The sequence below is a fragment of the Dipodomys merriami genome, unplaced genomic scaffold, assembly GCF_024711535.1.
Source record: "Dipodomys merriami isolate MVZ:Mamm:240054 unplaced genomic scaffold, mDipMer1.0.p SCAF_45, whole genome shotgun sequence".
Taxonomy (NCBI): domain Eukaryota; kingdom Metazoa; phylum Chordata; class Mammalia; order Rodentia; family Heteromyidae; genus Dipodomys; species Dipodomys merriami.
In genome coordinates, this window is record NW_027206013.1 from 3,463,161 (window position 1) to 3,487,586 (window position 24,426).

Consider the following 24,426-nt stretch of genomic DNA (forward strand, 5'->3'; position numbering starts at 1 on the left):
CATGCACACGTGTGCACACGTGTGGTTCCTGCTCTGCTATGTGTGTTGCATGTGTGTGTGTGTGTGTGTGTGTGTGTGTGTGTGTGTGTGTGTATCCTCAGGGGCTTGCTTCTGGGCTGTGGGTATGGGGTGAGGGGCACAGCCAACTGGACTGTGGCCCTGGGCAGTGATATAAGGGTACACATGGCCCCTGCTCATCCTGCAGCCTGGGCCTCACCCATCCAACTGTCCTTTGGTCCCTCCTGTCCATCAGTAGGAACATTGTCTTTATCCCTTCACCCCCAGCCTGAGCTGGAAGGTGCTAGAGCAGATGTCCCTACAAAGGCGGCCTTGTCCAGTCCCGTGGGCCTGTCATGTGCTCTGTTAGCCCAATTCTCCAGAAGCCAGCTGGGCTTAGGGTTGTCAGCTGTAGGGCAAGCTCAGTGGGTGCTGCTGGAGGGTGCAGGGATGGCACCTCGTGCCTGGTGTCTGGGTGTCCATTCCATTTTCTCTTGAGGGCCTCATGTCTGGGGGAGGTGCTGTGCCTGGCCTCACCCTTGCCTCTCACCACCCACAGCACCCCCAGCCTGAGAGGCCATAGCTTAAGAAAAGAGCTCTTTATTCCACGTCATCCGATATTTTTACACAAGTAAAATAAAATGCATATCTCTATATACCGCGATCCGGGTGGGAGGCGGCGTTCTGGAACAAACGTCGCCTCCGGAACCCTGTAAACATGATGGGGTGGAGATGGGGTGGGCTAGTGGGGAGGCGTCCATCAGGGGAGGCCTGGCCTGCCCCACGGGGCCTGCCCCCAACTCTGGCTGGCGGCGTGGAGTGAGACCCCATATGTACACACCTGGCTGTGGAGAGGCTCTGGTGGCTGGTCAGCAGGGACCCAGCACTGTCCACAGCACCAGCACAAGGCCCAGGGGCGCAAGGCTGCAGGCCAGGGCTGGTAGGGCACCTGAGCCCTCGGCATCACTAGCCCCGCCGCCCCCGCTGCCTGCCTGGCCCAGACGGCAGTGGCTACGGGTGCGGTTCTTGCGGGAGCAGCCGGGCCTTCGGCGAGGGCCTGTGGTGGGTAGCCCCGGTGGTTCTGAGCCCTCAGGCCGTAGCCCAGTTAGTGGGGGCTCTGCGGAGCTGGGCAGGGTCCCAAATGGGGAGTCATTGATATGCCGTGGTCCAGAGCTGTTGCCTGGCGGGGTGTCACCAGGTGGCACACGCCCCTTGAGTGCATTGCCAGCAGAGGCTGGCCTCCCAGGCTCCAGCACCGAGGCTTTGTCTGCGGCATCAGGCTGGCAGCACTTGGGCAGACCCAGCAGCTCCTCGTCAGCGAGCCCAGGATGGAAGGGCCCAGTGGCCACGGCGCAGCCCTCCAAGTCATTGGCTGCCAGGCGCTTGAGATCGCGGCCAGCCAGGCGTGAGGGCAGGCTGCAGGGCACCTCTGATGATGACCCTCGGAACTTCTGCAGCCAGGCCCACAGTGGGCGTGCCCGGCAGTCGCAGACCCAGGGGTTGTCATTGAGCCTCAGGTACTGCAGGGCCCGCAGCGGTGCCAGGGCCTCGGCAGGTAACATGGAGAGGTTGTTGGCAAATAGGTAGAGTGTCATGAGGCGGCCAAGGTCACGGAAGGCGTGCGGGTGCACACGGGCTACGTGGTTCTGGTGTAGGAGGAGACGGTCCAGGCTGTGCAAGCCGCGGAAGGCTCGCTCGGGCACACTAGGGATACGGTTGCCGTGCAGGAAAAGGTGTGTGAGGTTGCCCAGGTCACGGAAGGCATCATCAGGCAGCGCCTGCAGCCAGTTGTCTTGCAGGTAGAGGTACTGCAGAGCAGCCAGACCACGGAACAGGCCGGGGCCCAGTTCCCGCAAGCCACAGCGGTCCAGGTGCAGTGTGTGCAGGCGGCCCAGGCCTTGGAATGTGGCAGGGTCCACGGCACGAAGTTGTGCATTGTCACTGAGGTCCAGCTGCTCCAGGAGGGTCAGGCCAGCAAAGGCAGTGGCGTCGATCCTGGCCAGGGCATTGGAGTGCAGCCACAGGATGGTGAGGTTGCGGCAGGCATGGAAGCCTGCGGCCGACACGTGGGAGATGCGGTTGCCATGCAGGAAGATGCGCTGGCTGGCGGCTGGGATGCCAGCAGGCACGGCCTGCAGGCCTTGCTGGGGGCAGCTTGTCGTCACCTTGGGCTCATTGTAGCACACGCAAGCACCAGGGCATGGCGCCGCCACCCGCCAGGCCTGTAGCCACAGCACCCAAGCCAGCAGCCGGCTCCCTGTGGGCAGAGGAAAAGAGCAGTCAGCAGGCAGGGGGCTCCTGGGAGCTAAGAGGTGATGCTGGATCCAGGTCAGCACTTGGGTTAGACCTCAGGAAGGGATGAAGCTGGGTCTAAGAGGTGTCTTGCCAACCCTGGAAACTGGGTGTTTGGGTACTGCTATGTCACATATCACAAAGATGATGCTGGGCTACAACCTGCTCCAGTCACACTGGGGACATAGGGACACCCCAATGCCACCTTACCTGATGCTTACATGATTGCCATTCTCCTCTCACCAGGGTTAGCCTTCTTCATCACCTTACAATTACCCCTTGGGAGGCCTCTCGGGGTGGCTGTTCATACCTGTAGATGCCTTTCAGGACTTTGGCAAACATAGACCTCCCCAAGTTTGGCTATGTCTCCTGGGGCCCTCAACATTGTACCTGGCTTGCCCCAGCCAATCCCATCAACCCGCAGGCCATGCTAGGAGAGAGGCTAGAGGGCTAGACAGGCCAAACTTAAGAGCTGCTGGGAAGAGTGGGTTCAGGAGGAAGATTGGGAGATCTCCAGGTAGAGACTTGTCCCTAGCCCTTCTAGGTAGCCAGCGACTGAGCTTCAGATGGACTCTGCAGTAAGTAGCCCATCTTCCTAGGTTGCAGAGTGGGCGGGGTTGCTGCTTGGCAATCCATGCCTGGCCCAGGTCTCTGAAGCAGCAGGAATTTAGGGAGGGGGGAAAAAGGGGTGGGGGAAGAGTGATCATGCCTTATTGGTAAGCTCTGCTTTCAGGCAGAAACTACAGATATCTGGGTTCTCTGCCTGCCTACTGCCCGCCCCACCCCCAGGGTGCCCCCATTAGTACCTTTACTATCATAGGAGCTTCCTGCTTGGGTGCAGAGGGTCCAGGGGTAGGAAATGAGCATGCAACCTTGCCCAGGAGGAGCACCCCCCCCCCCCATACACACATACTTAGGCAGACTTCTCCCTCCTCCACACATCCTCCCTTTTAAGCACTTCCTGACTTGGCTCAGAATACCTCCTGCAGCCTCCTCCCCTGGCTTCATTCTTTGTTCTATCCCCTCCCAGGGAGGAGTTCACTTCTTCCCAGCCAATCCCTGCATGATCCCAGCTGCCCTAAACCCTCCCACCCAGACTCACCCACCACCAGGATAGAGTGGTCTCCCTCAGCCCCAGGGCACTGTGCCCCTCCAAGATAAAAAAGCCAGACATACTTGGGGCTTTACCAGCATTGGACCACCCCTGGGGCTGGCTACCACTTCCAGACCTGGCCTTACCCACAGGCCATCCCTGTGGATGCTTTAATGCCTGGCACTGAGTACCTTCCTCCCTCCCCCAAGTGCTGGAGTGTGTGTGTGTGTGTGTGTGTGTGTGTGTGTGTGTGTGTGTGTGTGTGTGTGTGTGTGTGTGTGTGTGTGTGTGTGTGTGTGTGTGTGTGTGTGTGTGTGTGTGTGTGTGTGTGTGTGTGTGTGTGTGTGTGTGTGTGTGTGTGTATGTGTGTGTTTCCCCCTTTTCTGCCTTCAGGAGTGAGTCTATTAAAATGTGAATCCCCTTGGGAGAGTTATAGCTTATCAGCCAACACTTGAGTTATCAGCTAACACCTTGGTTGACAGCTAACACCTATGTTGACAGCTAACACCTTCCTTGGCAGCTAGCTAAGAGCAGGATTCTGCAGCCACGAGGCAGGAACCCAGAGGGAGAGAACCAAGGGCTAGCTTCCTCCACCCAGAACTGTGAATGTGACCACACTGAGGTCCTCTTTTGCCTGGAGCCGAGCAGACAACTGTCCTAAATCTAAATCTAGGAAGGCATGCAAGTGTAACGGGCATAAGGCATGCACCCAGGTCCTGGAGTCCTTCCCCATAACCCCAAAGGCCTTCTGGGCTGAGCTCTGTCTGCTGGGATGAGTTATTGGCTGCTGAATAAAGGGTAATTTGTTGGCCTCCAGAGGGATGGCAGTCCCAGGATTGGGGGAGCGGGGGGAGGTCCAGAGGGGCAGGCCAAGCCCCGGAACCCCCAAGATCTGGGAGGCCCACCCAGAGCTGGTTTTGTGTAGGATATTCTTGGGCCTGATGTTCTATTTAAGAAGCTTGACATCTCCAGACTTCTGGGCAAATGGGGCCTGCTCATGCCAGCTCCCCACAGAATCTCATTCATTGTCACAGGAGTCACTGAGCTTTGTGAACAGTGCTTCCTGGCCTGGGACCTCAGGAAGATCTGGAACCTTCAGCCCCACCATACCAAGCTAGGGACCTCACTGCTATGGGCAGGCATTCTTGCCAAGTACATCATGCCACAAACTGTGGTACCCACTGCACTATGCCACTGACAGACTCACCTAGCCTGGGCTATGCCTCCAACCACGTATGGTGACATGGCCACCACTGTGGTCTCCAGGCCTTTGACTGTAATCTAAGAGCTTGGTTGGGGTCAGTACCTAGAGTGGCTCTAGGATTGAGCCACGCTCAAGGAGGTGGGTAAGTGGGGGAGCAGCCGTGTGGCACTCAGCCCTGCCAGAAGCTGGGCTTGGGCACAGAGATACGGTTGCATTCCTGCCGAGACAACTGCTTTTTTGGAAACCAACTTCTGAGAGTCGGCCCTCCGCACTGGCCCTGCTGTCAGTGAGGCTGGGGTGGGCTCTCTTCTGCTGCAGCCACAGTAATTGGCTCCAGCCTGGCCCCCCTTGGGGCCTGCCCGCTGGTCTCCATGGCAACCCTGCCGCTGAGCAAGCATGAGGGGGCATCTTTTTATGAGATAATCAAACTCAACTTTGCAAGCATGGGTTTGGGTTCACAGCAGGGGCCCAGGGAAATACCCGAGGCCTGGCCAGGCAGATGAAGGATGACTCTGACCCTGCTCTGGAGCTGCCTCACTTGGCCTTTCCCTGCCTCCACCCCCTTCTCACTCCCACAAAGGCCTTCCTGGCCTGCCCTGGTCCCTGCAGTTTGATCTCAAGGCCTCTGAACTCCAGGCCTGGTCCCTTCTATGTAAATCCTCTCCTTTCTCTTTCCCCAGCCTGCCTCCTGATTCCCAGATTCTCACAGGAGACCACCTTCCACTGGCCCAGGCTTACTGTCCCCTTCAGTCCCACCTGCCACCCTGTCTCACTTGGGTCCCATTCTTCATGGAACTCGAGAAAGTGGTGCTCAAGGCACACACAGAGGAAAAATGGCCCTGTGTGGGGGCTGTGTGGCCCCAGCTCTCACACACAGAACCCAGGGAAGCCTGCCATCAGGGCTATTTGCAGCCACCTACACCCGCCTGCCTTATAAGCTGTGTACAAACTCTCACCATCCCCAGACCTGCCAGGTGGAGGACTCCACCAGGGCCATTCCCATAGACAGCCCCACTGGCTTGTGGGTGCAAGGTTACCAGCAAGGGCCCCTGCCTTAGCCCAAGTCTGGCTCAGGGGCCACATGTGTATAAAGGCAGAGGTAGAGAGAAGGCTGGCCACCCTGCCTACAAGATTTCTCATGGAGGACAGGAAGTAGATACTGGCCTGGCCCTGCCAGGGAAGCCAGACAGGACACGACAGCACCACTGAGTTATATGAGCAATTCATTATGCACCACTAGCTCTTAGGAGCAAAGAACTCAAGTTCATGGTCACTGCAGGGGTGGAGGGAGGGAAGGAGGAGGGAGAGACAAGGTGGATAGAAAAGAGGAAGGCAAGTGGAGGAGGGAGGGATGAAGGAGAAGAGAGAAGGAAGGAGGGGGGAGAGAAGTGGGAAGAGCCAGAGGGAGGAGGCAAGAGGGACTGAAGGACAGTGTGGAGGAGGAGGAGCCAGGGAAGGAGGAGGCTTCCGGGGACTCACCCAGCAGGCAGTGGCAGAAGCCAGCAGGCAGGCAGCTGCTGACCTCAGCAGCCCACCTCAGCAGCCTGAGGAGCTGGAGCAGCTGAGCCAGACTGCTTTCTTTAGAGTCTTCTCTGAGTTCTTTGCTCCCTCTATCCGCTCATTGCCCTCAATCTCCATCCCCGCAAACAGAAATATCCCACCCCATGGACTGTACAGGAAGGGGATTGACCAGCTATGGCTAGTTTGAGAAAATGTGTCAATGCTAACTAAGAGTTCATTTTCTTATCACTATCCTCAATCCCTTTTACAGATCAGGAAACTGAGGCAGTGAGCAGTTAAGCCCTGCCTCACTCCTACCTTCAGACTTGCCAAGAAGAAAGGTGGCTAGGGGTGGGGGGAAGGAGCCAGTGCCACTTGGAGAGGACTCTGGGAGTGTTGGCACAAGCGTGAGAGATTGCCACGTGTGGGGCCTGGGCAGGAATGTGAGCAGAGGCTGCAAAGGTGTTGAGGTGGGGGGGGGGGGCTGCTAGCCTGTTAGGCAGGTGCTGGGGGCACAGGGTTCTTTCCCGTGCTCTGTGTGGCTGGGAAGGGGCATGTCTTTTCCTCCCTCCCTCTTTCCCTCCCTCCCTTCCTCCTTCCCTCCCTCCCTCCCTCCCTCCCTTCCTCTCTCTCTCTCTCTCTCTCTCTCTCTCTCTTTCTCTCTCTCTCTCTCTCTCTCTCTGTCTCTGTCTCTCTGTCTCTGTCTCTGTCTCTCTCTCTCTGTCTCTCTGTCTCTCTGTCTCTCTCTCTCTCTCTCTTTCTTTTTTGGTACTGGAGATTGAACCCAAGACATTGTACTTGCTAGGCAAGCACTATGCCACTGAGTTACATCCCAGCCCATGGGACATGTCTTTTGAGGCTCTGAGCTGCTTGGCACCTGCCCTAGAGGTTAGGGTCAGAAGGCTGCAGAGGGGCCTCATAATCCTCTCAAACGCCAATGACAGCCCCGTTGTCACAGCACAGACAACAGTTATGAGGCAGAACAGCTCAGCACAGGGACCAGAAATAGCTCCGGGCGGAGGTGGAGGGGCCAGAGTCATTCTCACACTGCAGAGGGTCAGGGCACCCCTCCCCATGCCTGCTTCCTATTCCAACCAGCCCCCCAGCACTGACTCATTACCCCCCACCGGCCATCTGTCCCCCTCATCCGCACTCACTTTTCTCTCACACACACACTTCCTACCCTCTATCCACCCTTGGGCACATAGACACGTGCAGGGGTAGCTCAATTCCCCATGGCACTTCTCATGCCCTTATGGGGCCCCAGGACTAACTAAGTAAGGGTAGAAGGATACCAGCGGTCCCCTTGAGAGGAAGCCCACCTTGTGTCTCCTAGGGGGAGTGTGGCTGCTGGCCACTGCTGTCTTTGAGCCCCTGGAGGCTCTGTTCTTTATTGATCTTGGCTTTGGGCAGGCAGGCCAGGTCGATAATGGGCAAGGTCACCCACCACAGTGGGAGGGCACCTGGTGTGCTGATATGATTCAGGTCTGGTCATATGCAGTGGGGAAACTGAGTCCCAGTATGTACAGAGGCCTGTACTTAGGTTACTCTGTGCCTGGGGGCAAAGCTGTGGGAACAGCCTTCATATTACAACAGGAAACCTCTCTACTCCTCTGTCCATAGGATACTAAGGCTTGGTAAGGGACAGCCCCAGACTGAAGGTACATTCAGGAAGGCCACATCCTAGTAGGAGCTATTCACTCTTTTTCCTTTTATCCATCTCTCATCACTGTATCTACTGGGAGAACCATGCCCAGGGATGGTGCCAAATGCAACAGATGAGGGACCAGACCCAGCACCTAGACTCTTGACCCTTGTGGTCAGGCTAGCTACAAGAGGTAGCCCTACTTTGTGGTACCCGCCCTGTGAGACAGTTAGGGCCACAATGGCTTGAGCTAGCACCCAGCCAGCACATGGCCTGGAAAATTCTTTTTTTTTTTTCCTTTGTGCCTATACTGGAGCTTGAACTCAGGGATGTGCACATTCACTTGGCACTTTTGCTTAAGGCTGACACTCTACCACATCCTCCACTGCTGGCTTTGCTAGTTAACTGGCAATAAGAATCTCATAGACTTTTATGCACAAACTGGCTTCAAACTGTATTCCTCAGATCTCAGCCTCTTGAGAAGCTGGGAGTCTAGATGTGAAGTACAAGCACCCAGTCCTGGAAAATTCATTCTCAGCTAAGGCTGACCTGTCTGCCAAGGGCTCTGAAGCCTTGGCAGTCCAGTCATACACTCCCATCTGATGCCCACCTCGCTTCTGCCCCTCAGGAGCTCTGTCCTGGGGGCTCATAATGCTGAGTACCTGGAGTCTTGCCTAGCCATAGGACAAAGCTAGTCAGCTAGCACAAGATGCCCCAGTCATCCACAGAAAGCTGGTACTCCACCCTGCTTCAGGTGGCTAACCAAAACTGCCACCTAATTACCTGGAGAATTCTGTCTCTAAGAGAGCTCATTGTGGTCCTGCAGCTAATTTGATTCAGACCAGCAGAAGCTCTGGACTACAGGGAAACTAATGAGAAACTCAACCAGTGGCTCACATGTCCCTGCTCTGGGGGTCTTAGGAAAGAGGATTCCCCATGCCACCGCCTGGGACCCAGCACTCACCTGTCCTTACATGTCTGCCCAGGATGAGTATCTAGTCTGTCGGGATCCACAAGCCTGGGTCCTGCTCTATTATGCCCCATACCCATTCCAAGGGCTAGCAACCTAACGTGAGCCACAGCCCTCCCGACTCCGCCCCAGCACTGTTAGTGAGGCACAGAGGATCAGCCTCTCACAGGGCTGCACACTTGGGGTGTACACCAGGAGTACACATGATGGGAGCCTAAACTCAGGACCTCAGAAGGGAGAGAGGAGTACAATAAAAGTGTAAGGGGCCGTGCACAAATAAATGCATCATTAGCATAGTCAGTATACAAAAAAGGATCCCACACTGAGAACATACAACAGAAGCTCTGAGCCTTGCACTGCCAGGTCTAGGGGCGGGCCAGGGGCAGTAGACGGTTTCTGGCCTGGGTTGTGCAAAGGGTCTGTTCTCACTACAGTGGGAGGAGCTGAGCAGGCACTTCCCGCATGTTCTTGGGCCCTAGGCACATTGTAAAACATGAGCAATCAGGCAGGTGGATGGCCTCTGCCCAGGTAGGATTTATTCTATGAAGACATGTGTAAGTCTGGAGGCCATTGTCTGTTCACCCTGTGGGATCGGCCTATACTGCCTCCCTGGCTCTGCTGTCTGTCAGGAAGAGTGCAGTTGGACAGGGTCTTAAATCATGACAGTATTACCAGGCCCCAAAATATGTTTCTACTAGAGGAAGGAGGCTTCTCTAGCCTCCCAGAGGCCTCTGTAACTAGCAGTAGCCCAGGGCATTTTCGAAAACACAAAGGGACTCAGGGAGGGGTGGTAATTCTGTTTGGCCAGGGACAGGCAGGGAGAGCCAGGGGATCTGGCACTTTCCATGGGATAAGGGACCCTAGAGGTATCACACTATCCTCCTCAACCTGAAATACCACTGCAGTCCTCCTTAGGATGAGGCTGGAGCACTGAGTCCAGGAATAGGGGGTGAGGGGAGTGCTAAGAAAGCCCTAGTCAGAACGGAGGGGCCCTCTTACCTTCTGTTCTATTGCCTGTCAGCAGATTGGCTCAGGAGTTGGCCACTGCTTTGGTAAATAATATGTTATTAGAGCACAGACACACCTATATGTTCACACATTGTCCACAGCTGCTCTCTCAGAGTTGAATTGTTACAACACACCATGTGGCTCACAGTGCTGGAATAATCTAACGTCAGACCTTTATAGAAACAGTTTGTCGATATGGCTTGTGACTGAGCACCTACCACATGTGGGTATTGCCACCATTGTCCTCACAAACAACTCAGCAGAGGCCGCTTCATTTCCGCCTCATGAAAAGGAAATCAGAGGGGTTGGAGGCATGGCTCAAGTGGTAGAATGCCAGCCAATAAGCACAAGCAAGCACTAGTGAGTTCAAGTCTATATCAGACAAGAAAAGAGAAAGCGTGTGTGTGTGTGTGTGTGTGTGTGTGTGTGTGAGAGAGAGAGAGAGAGAGAGAGAGAGAGAGAGAGAAAGAGAAAAGGAGAAAGGAGAGAGAGAAAAAAAACTAGGGGTCAGGCTGTCTGGCTGAGGCCATATGATTGGATGAATAGGGCTCAGTGGCTTCCCACCTTGGGGCACCAAGAAGCCCTCATCAAGGTCAGCATCTTGAAGTGGCTAGGGGTGGAAGTGCAAGAGAAATACTGGATACTGAATTCTGTGTAGGTCCAAGGAAAAGCAATAATTTTGTTTAAAGAGGTTGCAATCAAACACGCATAAAAGAGGACAACTTAAAAATACAAAGAGGGGGCTGAGAAGGTGGCTCAGTGGTAGAGTGCTTGCCTTGCATGCCTGAGGCCCTGGGTTCGATTCCTCAGCACCACATAAGCAAAAGGAAAAAAATCCGGAAGTGGCGCTGTGGCTCAAGTGGTAGAGCACTAGCCTTGAGCTGAAGAGCTAAGGGACAGCGCCCAGGCCCAGAGTTCAGGATCCACGACTGGACCCTCCCCCCAAAAAATACATAGAGGGAGACTGAGGCAGGAAGATCATGAGTTGGAAAACAGCCTGAACTAAAAAACAAACAAACAAACAAAAAACTAAAAAACTGGGCACTGGTGGTTTACATCTGTAATTCTCACTACTTAGGAGGCTGACATCTGAAGATAATGGTTTGAAACCAGGCTGGGTAAAAAAGTACATGAGACTATTATCTCCAGTTAACTAAAAGCTGGAAGTAGGCATGTAGCTTAAGTGGTAGAATGATAACCTTAAATGAAAAAGCTAAGGGACAGCATCCAGGATCTGAGTTTAAGTACTAGAAAAGAAAGAGAGAGAGACAGAGACAGAGAGACAGAGAGACAGAGACAGAGAGAGACAGAGAGACAGAGACAGAGAGAGACAGAGAGACAGAGAGAGAGACAGGGAATAAAACTTGATGGTAAAAAGCATATGAACAGCTAGCTGTTCCCAGAGGCTGGGAGGAAATGCTAAGCGACATCGTTCCCAGTTAGGAGGAAAGGACAATGACTCAAGGATCCATGAAGATCAAATGAACTCTTGGAGAGAGGAGACACAGACAAGTCAGCATTGATGTCCTTCCTAGGATGTTAAGATAGGACCAAACACTGGGAATATACAAAAGAGACCCTGAGACTTGAGCTGCTAGGCCAGGGGTGGTTTGGGACCTCAAGTGGGTAGGAGAGGGTTACTGTCATGGGCTACACAGACCTAAGACCTGGCGAAGCATCTGGTCTTGCTGAAGTGGGAGGAAGCAATTATTCCTGATATAATCTTTGCAACTAAGATCTAGTAAACATTAACAATATGATAACACGGTCCAGGAAAGGATAAAAGGACTATCCTGAACCACCTTCAGTGACCTCAGGCCCAGCTACTTCTGCAGACCACTGGCCAGGATCATGAAGGGAAGTAGGCTGTGAAAACATCTTCTGTCCTTATAACTATCATCATCACTACCATCGCTGCTGTCGCCACTACCACCACCACCACCACCATTTCCTCTATCATCATTTGCCACCACCACCATCATCATCTTCATCATTTCTACCACCACAATCACCACCATCATCAACACTGTCATCATCATCACTCACCACTGTCATCATCATCACCACCATCATCATCACCACTGTCATCATCAGTCACCATCACTGTCATCACCATTACCATCATTATCGTTACCACTGTTAGTCATCTTTCCTTCACTGTGTCAAAATATGTGAGATAATTAACTTTTAAGAAGAAAAGGCGTATTTTGGTTCATGGTTTCAGGGATTTCAGCCAATAGTCTTGGCCATATGGCTTTTGGGCCTGTGGCATGATGAGAATTCACAGCAGAAGAAGTTGTTCATCTCATGGCAGCCAGGAAACAAACTGAGAAAGGAGAGGGGCTAGCATCCCGTATTCCCTTAAAGGGTACACCCTCCAGACCTAATGTCCTTCTACCAGTTCCCACCTTTCAAAATTCTGACACTCCTAACAGTGCTTTGGGGCTAGGGATCAAGCCTTCAACACACCAGTCTTTGGAGGACATTCAAGAGGACATTTCCATAGATTGGTATATAGAAATTGCCATCACCATCATCACCATTATCAATCATCTACCATAATCAATTCTATCATCATCATTATTACCACCATCATCACCACCATTACCATTTTATCATGCGAGCTGTAAACAGAGAACTTGGATTGAGGGCAGCTGCGGGCAGACCTGGAGCCCATAAGGAAGGCAGTCAGCATCACACAAGGATAGGGAAACAAAGACCAGTGAACAGAGAGCCAATGCTTTGTGAACACCAGACATCTTTGGGCAAGAGCCAGACAAAGGATGTCCCATTCTAAAATCAGAGCCTTAGGCTATACAGGGACTTCTTTGATGAGTATGTCTCCTAAGGAGGTCCTACAGGGCTCAGTAGCAGAGTGGTGGCCAGGAAGGGGAGAAAGGAGGGAAGCAAGAGTGGCCCTAGCCTCCCTGGGGTAGTCCATTGTGAGGGTGTTGGCTGTTCTTGATATTTTCATGATAGCCCTATGTTTCATCCTCCCATAGCAGTGAGGGGTATGACTATCACCTCCAATTCCTCAGGTAAAAGCCCTGAGATGTACCAAGATCATCGGTAGGGCACCAGTGAGGGGAGGGGACAGGACACATAACTTCATCCGAGGTGACCAGAGCAGACCTTGAGCCCCATGGAGCACACAGAGGGAGGGAAAGCCACTTTGGGCTCCAGGATCGTCCCTGGCAGCACCTCACCCTCGGCCCAAGCTTCCATTTATGAGAAGCTGAGGGTGACTCGGGTAGCCTCTGGTGGGGCTTAGAGGCAGGCTCTACGCCCGCTCTGAGGACCTGGAAAAGCTGCCAGCCTTCTCTCAGCCTGTCATCACACTTTCAATGTGAGGATCACAGTGGCCAGCACTCACCTTCCCAGGACTGCAGCAATACCTCTAGCCTAGAAATCTCAATGATTCCCCCAGCCCAGGCCTGAGCTCAATGTATTAACATCCTGCCTCACAGAGGTTACCCTGGGGCCTGGCACTCAAGACCAGTCTGGCCTTGGTCAGCTTCACCTCAAATGAGGAGCTGAGTCGGAAAGTCTGTGTTGCAGTTGCCCAAAGGCCACTCCAGCCTGGCTATCCTGACAGCTGCCCCTGCTTCGTGCAGTAGATTCAGCAAGCCAGGGTCTGGCTGTATCTGGGCTGGATGAGGGCATAGCAGAAGCCAGGATGAGCTGCAAATGTGCCTGGAGCTGCTTCCCTACCACCTCACAGATCTCAGTCTTAGCAGAGAATGAAGGCTTGAAGATAGGCCTGCAGCCTGGTGCAACCTACCTCACCTTTGTCAGAGCCCTATCCACACTCAGCACCAAGTCAATGCTTTCCATACGATTCAGTGGTCTTTCTCTTCTGCCCACCAGCCTCATATTATACACGGTAATCGGCATCAGACACATCTCCCTCTCAAGATGATTGTGACATGGAACACATCCTGCAAGGGTTAGGGAGCAGGAGACGGGCTACTCCCCTAAGGAAATATCACAAGAAAGGGTCCTAACCATTAGCATCTGGGACTATCCAGATGGGGACTTCTGCCTCATGTCCTGAAACCTGACAGTTGACAAGCCCCATCAACAGAGCCTCAGTTAGCTTCCTTTCCAAAAGTGACCAAAAGCAGAGTTTAGTGGCTCATGCCTGTAATCCTAGCTATTCAGGAGGTGGAGTGCATTGTGGTCCAAGGCCATTCCAACAAAAAGTTTGTATGGCCCTATTTCAACCAATAAAGCTGGATGCAGTGACATATACCTGTCATTCCAATTATTATGGTCCAGGCTGGCCAGAGCATAAACATGAGACTATTTTTAAAAGAAAAAAATAATTAAAGCTGAGCACTGGTGGTTCCTGCCTATTATCTTAGCTACTTAGAAGCCTGTCATCTGAGGATTGCAGTTCAAAGTCAGCCCAGGCAGGAAAATCTGTGAGACTCTATCTCTAATTAACCACCAAAAAGCCAGAAGTGGAGCTGTGGCTCAAGTGGTAAGGCCCAGCCTTGAACAAAAAAGCTAAGGAACACCAGGAAAGTGTCCAGACCCTAAGTTCAAGCCCCAGTACTATCACATATTACCCCCCCACACACACATACACACCACACACACACACACACACAAAAGCAAAAAGGGTTGCAGGTGTGGCTCAAGTGGTAGAGTACCTGTGAGGCAAATACAAGGCCCTGAGTTCAAGTGCAGTATCATGAAAAAGCAACCAGAAAGCCAATAGCCATTAAGCATATAGAAAAGATATCTATGCAGACGATGAGGAAAAATGACTAACAGAAGAAGAGACAGTGTAAGGAAGAGTAAGAAATTAGCAGAAAAATTTAATTAGTTGTCCTCCTATGGATAAAAGGGGGTTTAAAACAAGAACAGGGTGTTGTGACCAAGGAGCCATCAGATAGCAAGAGTGTCTAGAAATTAAAAATAGAATTGCTAAAATTAAAAAAAAAATCAATAGAAGAGTTGGAAAACAAGGTCAAAGAAATCTTCCAGAGAGAAAAACAAAAAGAGAGAGAGAGAAAAAATGAATGAGATTCAATTGACAAATACAGGTCAAACACTGGTCTTAAGGTAGTTGCACAAAGAGACAATGGAGAAAACAGAGGATTAAAAAAAGTTAACAAATAAATAATCCTAGAGAAATTTCCCAGAGCCAAGGACCTGGTCAGTCATTGAGCATCTGCAGCACAATTTCAGGTCCCTGGAGATAAAGAGAAGCTTGAGGTGCGGAGAAGGAAGTCTGATCATGAACAATGCAAGGTGGAACTGGATTTCATAGCACATTGTACACCAGAGGACAGCAAAACTGTAACTGCTTCAAAATTCTGAGGTGATAGCATTTTCATATAGAATCCTGGACCCAGCCTATCCAGCTTGAATAAACTTGTAAACATGGGAGGATTCAGGACTACTTCCAAAGACCATGCCTTCCTTAGAGGTAGTTGGGATTGTGTTTAGGGCTGGGCACAAACAAGAATGTACACCCATGGAAGAAAACATGCATCCCACGAAAGATGGCTGCAATCCTAATGGTGGTTAAAGAGCAGGACAAAGGCCTAGGAAAAATGACAGACCCAACACGACCCTTCACAAAAACTGATCAGCTATAAACTCCAGAAGAAACAAAAGGACACATGTTAGAGGCTATAATAGGACTTTGTAAGCTGAAGATAATCTTAACAAAACCGGGAAACAGAAGAACAACAGCTGCCTACAGGGAAGATTCAGGCAGAAATACTGCAAACTGATTCTATAGACTAGCCTCCAAGATCTGAAGTCAGGTTAAAACCTTGTGCAGGATATTGAGAACAAAATGAGTGTGTGTGTGTGTGTGTGTGTGTGTGTGTGTGTGTGTGTGTGTGTGTGTGTGTGTGTGTGTGTGTGTGTATGTGTGTGTGTGTGTGTGTGTGTGTGTCCTGGAGTTTAGGCGCTGTCCCTGAGCTTTTTTGCTCAAGACTAGTGCTGTGTGTGTGTGTGTGTGTGTGTGTGTGTGTGTGTGTGTGCATGTGTGCGTGCGTGTGTGTGTGTGTGTGTGTGTGTGTGTGTGTGTGTGTGTGTGTGTCCTGGGGTTTAGGCGCTGTCCCTGAGCTTTTTTGCTCAAGACTAGTGCTCTACCACTTGAGCCATAGCTCGACTTCAAGCTTGGTGGTGGGTTAATTGGGGGATAAGAGTTTCATAGCCTTTCTAACCTTGGCTGGCTTGGAATGATGATCCTCAGATCTCAGCCTCCTGAGTAGCTAGGATTACAGGATGAGCCATTAATCAGGGCTAACAATCTTTAAAAACTACATCTTTACAATTGAAATCTTAGAAATACAGTTTTTTTAAATGAAAGAATGTAGCTTCCAAGGTAAAGATAAATGCGAATTAAAAACAGCTATCCCTGAAATACAGGAGAATGCAAGCTGGGAGAGCTCTGGAGCATGCAGTCTAGGAGTCCTGCCCGGAGGACTCACTCTGCTAAGGGTGGCAGAGAATGCACCTGGGTCTCCAAGGACACTCTGAGTTCTTAGTCACAGAAGCTTCTGCAATCCCAACACTTGAAAGGACAAGCTTTTAGTCTGAAATTGCAACTCTTGTGTTCAGGCCTTCTGCAGATAGCCAGGCAGCTCCACCTGCCTTGATGGCCCTCCACCTCCATCTGGCCCAGTCCCTAATACCCTGGCAAAGCCCCACTCTTGTTTCCTCCACACTTGGGCTTGTTCCTGTCCCCTCACTGTTACAGGTACCAACCACCTCCCTGTTCACCCACTTTTGAGCCTTCATCACAGGACGGTGGAGGAAGGGGCACTGACAAACCAGCAGGGCCCACTTTGCTTTGGAGTCAGGTCTACAATCCCTGGGTCTCAGCCCTGAACCTGGCTGGGCACAAACAGGCTTCTGTCCACCGCTGAGAGCACACCCCTGATGTGTCCCTGCAACTGAGCCTGTGGCGTGCTGGCAGGGGCAATGTGAATAAGTAATTGCTCTTTTATTAACGAGTGATAAATTATTCCTATATGATTGTGTGTGATAACTCCTGCTTATTTGAAATCAATTTGGGATGGAAATCGTTGGCGGCTTCTCACCTGCTCGGGTGGGAGCTCAGGCGCTGCTGCCTTCTGGAAAAGGAGGTCAGTGTATTTTGGCTACATCCTGCAGCTCACGAGGGACTCCCAAAGGCAGCAGGAAAAGGTGGGCTGTTCTAGGCTGTGGCCTCTGGCCTCATCTTCTCATCACCACTGGGCAGGGAGTGGGGAGTAGGGGTGTGCTCGGGAGGGGTCAGCTCAGGTCCCAGCCAGCCTCTTTTACCTGCCACCCATATGCAGCTCCCAAGACGGCCTGATCTATCTACCCTACTGGCCCAAGGCACAGACTCCCCTGGAGCTGAGTTAGGACCAGGCTGAGAGAAGATCCTCTCAAGGCCAAGGCCCACTGGACACCATCACAGGCACCAGTGACCACAGCAGGGCCAGCAGGAGTCAGTGGCCACCTCTAGGTTTAGCTGTACTTATCTCTTATAAATGATCCCTGGGCAGCATGACCTTTTACTCCAGAGGACATATCCAGTGTCCAGCTTCCCCCTTCCCACAGCTCTCACTCATAAAACCTCAAAAACTATTTGTAGGAAGTAGAGCTATGGCTCAAGGGGTAGGGCACTAGCCTTGAGCAAAAGAAGTTCAGAGACAGCACCCAAGCTTTGAATTCAAGCCCCAGCACTGGAGAAGGGGGGGTATGCGGAGGAGGGGGAAGTAACCAGGTGGATATAATCCTATTTACTTAGAAGGTTGATGAGATCTGAGGATCACAGTTCCAATCCAGCCAAGGCAGAAAACTGTGAGACTCTTATTTCCAACTAACCAGCAAAAAGACAGAAGTGGTTGTATAGCTCAAGTGGTAGAGCACCAGTCTTGAGTGAAAACAATCAAGTGACAGCATGAAGCCTTGAGTTCAAGTGCTAGTACCAACACATATATACTTTTTTCCCTGGTACTTGTCCTAAACACCTTGCTTCCATCCTCTTCCCCTTCCTCATAGCCCAACACTAGAGGCCTAGGCTGGTTCATATTTACATTTCTGCAACCTACCAGACAGCCCAGCCCACCTGCTCCAGGGCAGCCTTCTGCTGCCTCATTGGCTGCTTCAGGCCAAAGCCCAGCAGAATGGCCCAGCTCAGACCCAGTGAATGCCTCTCAGGCTTGGGTTCATTATCGATGGACTAGATCCCAGGGTCTCCCTCATACCATCCCACTCCGCCCATCTACTGTCAGGTGCTCATTCTATCCCACACCTTGGCTGGGTATCTGTGTGGCTTGCTTCTGCCATCTGTCCCTCAGTTGTGGGCCAAATGGAGGCTCCACGTCCAGGTGATTGGTATACAGTAGGCACACTATAAACTGTTTGTCCCACAAATGCAATAATTGTCCCCCAGTAGAGACAAGTGACAGGTGTGTGGTTGTGGAGACAGCATTCCCTAAGTGTGTTTGGCCCTGGCAGGGGCTCTGCACTGTCTGTGGAGAGACCACTCAGTGCTAAGCAGTTTCACTTCTGTCATTCCTAAATATTCATGTCCCCTTCAAATGTAATGTGACAATATGTTTTCACTTTTTTTTTTCTTTGAGACAAGGTCTCTTTGTGTAATCCAAGTTGACTTCAAACTCATAATCCTGCTTCAATCTCCAGAGTGCTGAGATTACAGGTGTATAGCACCATTCTTGGCTTCCAGGGTGATATTTGAAGATGGGGACTTTGGGAGGTGATCAGGGTTAGAAGCAGTCCTGAGGGTGGGGCCTCATGATGGGATTAGAAGAAGAAACCTTGGAGATATTACTCTCCCAACCCTCAACGTCAGGATGCTGAGAGATGGCCATCGGTAGGCCAGGAAAAGGATCTTTACCCAAATCCTATGCAAGTTGGCATCTTGATCTTAGATTTACAACTGTGAGAAAATAAATTTCTACTGTTTAAGAGACCCAGTTTGGATTTTGCTATGTCCACTTGAGTTGACTAATAAAACCATTGTTCCTCTCTGTCTCTGTCTCTCTGTCTCTCTCTTTCTCTCTGTCTCTGTCTCTGTCTCTGTCTCTGTCTCTGTCTCTGTCTCTTACCAGTGTTAGGACTTGAATTCAGGGCCTGGGCATTGTCCTTTAGCATTTTTGCTCAAGGTTGGTGTTCTATCACTTCAGCCATAGCTCCACTTCTGGATTTTTGGTAACTGGAGATGAATCTCATGCATGGACTTTCCTACCTGGGCTGGCCTTAAACCTTGATCCTAAGGTCTCAGCCTCTTGACTTGCTAGAATTACAGGCAGGAGCCACCAGCAGCTGGCACAGAACTACTTTCTTAAAACTTTGGTGTATTTTTCCATGTTTTTCACTCATAAACTGGTAAAACAAAAAGTATATTTTGAATGTTCCATTTGGTCTCATGTATTGATGCCAGACAAGGTGGGAGGGGGTGGTAAGACACCAATTCTGTGCTATAAGGTTCATCCCTAGCTCATCAGCTCAGGATAGGCCCTTTATGCCTGGAACTTTTCCTGGGCAATGACTCATCCTGTCCATAGGAGCAACTATCCTCCTGTACAGCAGACAAAGCCCAGGTCCCAAGTACACCCATGTACGGGCTCTGAAGAGTCAGCCTTCTGCCATGCAGGCCCTGGATTAGTCAGCTCACTCCCAGGCAGGCTTCCCTATTCCCAGCTTTACCGCAAAGGGGCTCTTCTCTCCTGAGCTCTACCCCACCACTCCTAAGGAGTCCAGATCCTTCCAATTTCTTCCTTATTTATACCTTGGCCTCACTCAGGGAGTCTGTCTTCAGACCCCCCAGGGACACTATGGGAGCTTCATCCACAAGGTACTCAGGTAGTGATGGGCTAGATAGCTTAGACACTCAGGCTGGGTTGAGGATTAAATGCCAGGCCAAAGCAGGTCCCCACCATGCCCCAGCTGAGAGAGCTGGAGGCTGCAGTAATGATGGTCATGTGACTTCAGGCTCTCTGGGTATGCAATCTCCTGGGGAGACAGTGATGTCCCTCCTGCAGAGGACAGTGATGGCAGGCAGTTTTAAGTGGGGTGGACTGGGTGGCTTCTTGGAAGAGGTGTTTTCCCTGTGTGCCAAGGCCAGGAGGTCCTCAGTGCCAGGAGGCACCAGGAGGGTGCCGGGGTTGGCATCTCTGGCTGTGATGAAGGCCCTGTGGGCAGAAATAGAATGGGGGCAGGCCCTAGTGCTGGAGAGGACTCCCAAGAGGATTGACACCCTGTTGCCACCCACCCGCCTCAGGCCACCTGGGGTGGGGGCCAGGCCAAGGCTCCAGCAGCAGTTGAAGAATGGAATCCATTAGGGCCACCATCTGTCTCGGCTGTGATGGGTCCTCCTGGTGACATCCTCAAGGTATGTAGATGGAATATCTTTATGGGGAGAGTTTTTCTTTTGCCAATTTTCGAACAGGAAGCCAGGCACTTGTCACACCTGTCCCCGTGTCAGCCTCTGCCTGACATAAATTGGGGCCGAGGCAGGGAGATAAAAGACAGCCTGGACACGGCCCAGTGTGCAGGGGCCATGTGTCAGGCTGCAAAGCACATAGAGCTGTGGCGGGCTTCCTGCTGGGGCTAGTAAGGGTGAGCTCCTTATCCACCCCCTCGTCCTTTCCCTGTTCAGGGCCCTCCTAGGCACCCCCCTGCTTCCTGTGGAGCAAGAGATCTTCTGTTTTGGGAACTCCAGCAGCTAGCACCCCCTCCCCTTGGGCCAGCAGCTCCAGTTTCCCTTTGAGGGCCTGGTGGGGACAGCACATGAGAGGATAGGTCTCAGGGTTCTCACTACACTCCTATCAGCATTTCTTTGTTCTGGGGACCTCGTGGATTGGGGAGAGGGTATCTCTTGGAACCTGGAATACCTTGGGGACAGTATACTACAAAGAACTCAGGGTCCCTGCTGTCCAGCACAGGGTTGGCTTGGAATTGAAAGGAGGGAGAAGTCAGTGATCACTGGGGCCTCTCCTGAGGCACTGTGAGAGACCACCAAGGTCCAGGCTTCTTCCTCCTGGTGCATATTAGCCTTGCTGAGGGCTGGGGAGGGTTCCCCCTGCCAAGCCACACCCATGGCCACAGTTCTCAAAGCCCCTTCAAGTGGGTCAGGAGATACTCCTGGCCAGGGAGACACCAGAAATAGCAGGTACTGCTGAAGCTCCCACCCCACATCCTCAACCCTCAGAGGCCCCATGGAGTGGGGGGCAGGGACCACCAGCTCAGTGTTCTCTGAGGATGAGGGGGCTGGATGGATCCCAGGAGAACTGGGAAGCCTCAACTAGGGCAGACAGGGGAAGTGGGGGAGTTGAAAACACATGGGAGACACTTGGCTGGGCTGGAGGGGGGGGGGGGATGACTCCCTAGGTTCTTGTCCAATATAGCACAGGGGCGGGGCGGCGGGGGGCGCTAGAGAGCTGAGAGCAATGAGGCCGCTGCCTTCCCTAAACTGCCATCCTGGTGGCCAGCCAGGCCTGGAGGAGCAGCTACTCAGGTTCTTGCCAACTGGCCTTTCTGCAAAATTCTGCCTCTAGCCACAGTTTCATGAATATAAGGTGCTTCTAAGGTAGAAACCAAACTTGGGGGGACAGGTGGCCCAAACTTCCAATGCCCAGATCTCTTCAAGGACCAGGCGCAGGGAGTCATGCCCACAGCATGGCAAACTAAGTGAGTGGAGTAACAAAGGCTCCAAGCAGTGAAGGCAAAGGGTCTCCCACATCCTTCTAGGCAGCTCCAAGTTCCCTTCCAACGGAGTATTTCCCAGAAACCCAAATTGGGCTTCTGTTTCCCTGACACAGACCCCCAGCCAGTCCTCAGGACTCCTCATCCTGAGACAGATCCTCCTCTAGGATCTGCCTAGAGCATGGACATTCCCACCCTGCATCCCCTTTGACCCTGGGCTTCCAGAAACATAAACCAGTGCCTCCTCAGGTGGCTAGCAAAGACTTCAGTGATGGACTGATAGGGGAGGAACAGCCCCAGACAGAATTTCCTCCTCTGTGTCCTCATGGCTCTACTATGCTGAGGATCCCATCAGAGACCACTCCCTGACTTCCTAGGTGCTACCTGGATTTCCCTGGGGACCTGAGAGTCTGAGGAGTTTTGCTGGGTGGTGGGGGCCCTCATCTCCCATCAGGGGCCCCAAATACCTATCAGGAACCTCAATTTCCACACTCAGTTCCCATGTTTGGGGAATGCACTCTAGGAGTGGCCTGGCCAGGTTGGGAAGGGGTCCCTGGAGTTGGATGACCAAGGGTTGGCCAATGTGTCTGAGTCAATCTCCCAGCATGGGCCCAGCCCAGTGGGCAACATTTCCCTCACTATTACATCATCCACATGCCAACAGGGAGGGAAGGGGGTGAGCTGCTGCCTGCTGGCTCTAGAGCCTTCATTTGTAGGTGTCTTGGCCTAGTAAACTGCACCTGCTAGCCAGCCCCCAGGAGCCCCTAGCAGGCAGGCAACCATGCACTGCTCACACTGGTGCAAATGCTCGGTGATGTAACCAGGGGTCTGGCTGTCTCCCTCCACAGAGTCCTGCTGGTGTGACCACCATTGCTCATAGTTCCCTCATGCCAGGACTGATCTGTTTGAGGAGCATGAGATGGGGAGCTGGGACCTGGAGACAAAGGGTTCTCCATTGGAGGCCTTCCGGCCTAGGTCCTGAAGAGAGAGAGAGAAAAAAAAAAAGAGGCAAAGGTGGTACCTAGGGATGGCTATGGCAGATTTCAGGCTGGCTGGGGTTCTGGATGAAAGACAAGATGTCTGAGGGTGGGGAACACGGCCTGGGAGGAGGCAGATCTGAGACAGGCCTAAAGGGAGGGAGCTAAGTAAGAAAAGCTAGGGACAGGGTCAGACTCTCTTTGGGGATAGGTAGAGAGGGGAGGCCAGGTCACTGGGTTTGAATGTTGGGTACAAAGCACTATATGTTATACCATCAGACAGGGCAAATATGGGAATGGAACTCAGCTACATTTCAGGCGTGATGTGGAACTGCTGGGACAGGAGGAGGGCAACCTAGGGAGCTGGAGACCACTGCTAGCTGCACAGGCCCAGTCCAAGGCAAGAGATGGTTATCATTCATTGGCCAACTACCTAGACCTGAGAGCCAGTGCACAGCCCTATGGCAGGCCTGGGTGAGCTAGATGAGCCCAGAGGAAGGGTGGAGGGCCTACATAAACAATGGGGCTGACCTCAAGTCCTTTCCTGCCTTACCCATGTTCTGCTACCATCTCCCTCTAACTTCTTCTGCTAGTTACTGGGACTGAACTCAGGGCCTGGGTGCTGTCCTTTAGCTTTTTTTGCTCAAGGCTGGTATTCTACCACTTAAGCCATAATTCCACTCCCAGCTTTTTGGTGGTTAATTGAAGATATGTCTCACAGACTTTCCTGCTTAGGCTGGTCTCAAACTGCGATCCTCAGATCTCAGCCTCTTTGGTAGCTAGGATAACAGGTGTGAGTCATCACTACCCAGCTCTTCCCTCTTTACTATGCACTTACAGTATGCTGAGACTGCTGCAGCCCCAGTGGCTGCTACAGAATGCCACCCAGACTGCCCATGAGCCCACCATCTCCCCTAGAGCCCCACAGCTCACGCACTGAGGATACACTATTTTCCACCCATGCAGGCACTGAGCCGGGAACACCACCTCTAGTCAACAGCCATAGATTACAGATGAGGCCTCCGGTGACCAGGGAAGGGCAGTGCTGCTCAAGGTCACACAGCAAGCCAGCACTGCATGAGCTGATCCTATGGCTGCCCAGACTTGGGGGAGGGGGAGACTTCTGGCAGGTCCCTGAGCTGGCCCCATCTGGGCCCTGGCAGGAGGGTGAACAAAGCCAACATCTTAACAAGGTCACAATGGCTGGGATAAATTGAGGATACAGTGCTGGGGACCAGACAAGCCAGGGGCAATCTGAGAGGGCTTCATGGAGGCAATAAAGGACTTGAAGCCCCACCCTGGCGTGAGTCTCTGGGCACCACAACCTACTCAACCCCACCCCTTATCGTGATGGGCCCCTCACCCAGTTTCAGCCTTGGCCTGACATTTCCCGTGACATTTGCTGCAAAGAAATAGAGTCATAAATCCAAAGGTTAAATTTGCACATTGCCTTGTACAGTCGGGGAAAACCATGGTCTCTCTAACCCACCAGGTGCCCTGTGAGTGGAGGCTTGTGTGGGACAGCCCACCCATCCTGGTGACCCCCCTCTATCCCTCCGAGTGACCTCCCCTCCCCCTCCAGTCACAGTTTCCCCAAATGGGTTCCTCAGCACACAGGCCCTGATGTTGGCTGCATAGAGATGCTTGTCAGACACAGCGCTGCTAGTCTGAAACCAAGGCCCCAAGATGCCCTGCAGGAAAGAGGCTCTGTCAGCACCATTTAACCCAGCTGGACCCAAGTTTGACTGCAAAACCCTTGTCTGACACCCACAAACTTCAATTGCCACAGAGCATGATCCATGACAGCCTGTTGAGAAGGCCAGGGTGCTGACCATAGGACTAGAAAGCACATCCCCCCACCTGCCCTGCACGGGGCAGGCTGCTCTGAGCCAAGCTAGGTCAACTCCTGACACTCTACATCTCCCATCAGCCCAGCTTCATGTCCTGAGGTGCTGGATATGGGGCTCTCTGCCTGCCAGGCCCAGTTGGGCTAACACAGGGACCCTCATTTCTCTCTGCTCAGCACTACTCCAAGACCACTTTGGAACCAACAAC

The 24,426-nt window shown here is 52.4% G+C and overlaps 1 protein-coding gene across 1 annotated transcript in view; it reads right to left on the bottom strand.

Moving 5' to 3' along the window:
* Nucleotides 1–581: 581 nt before the first annotated feature.
* The window catches only part of Rtn4r (reticulon 4 receptor), a 28,671-nt gene continuing 4,826 nt past the window's right edge, over nucleotides 582–24,426 (bottom strand). Inside the window, exon 2 of the mRNA XM_069994380.1 lies at nucleotides 582–2,254. Within this exon, the coding sequence (XP_069850481.1) occupies nucleotides 867–2,254 (1,388 nt within the window). The 3' untranslated portion in view covers nucleotides 582–866. The remainder of the gene's footprint in view (nucleotides 2,255–24,426) is intronic.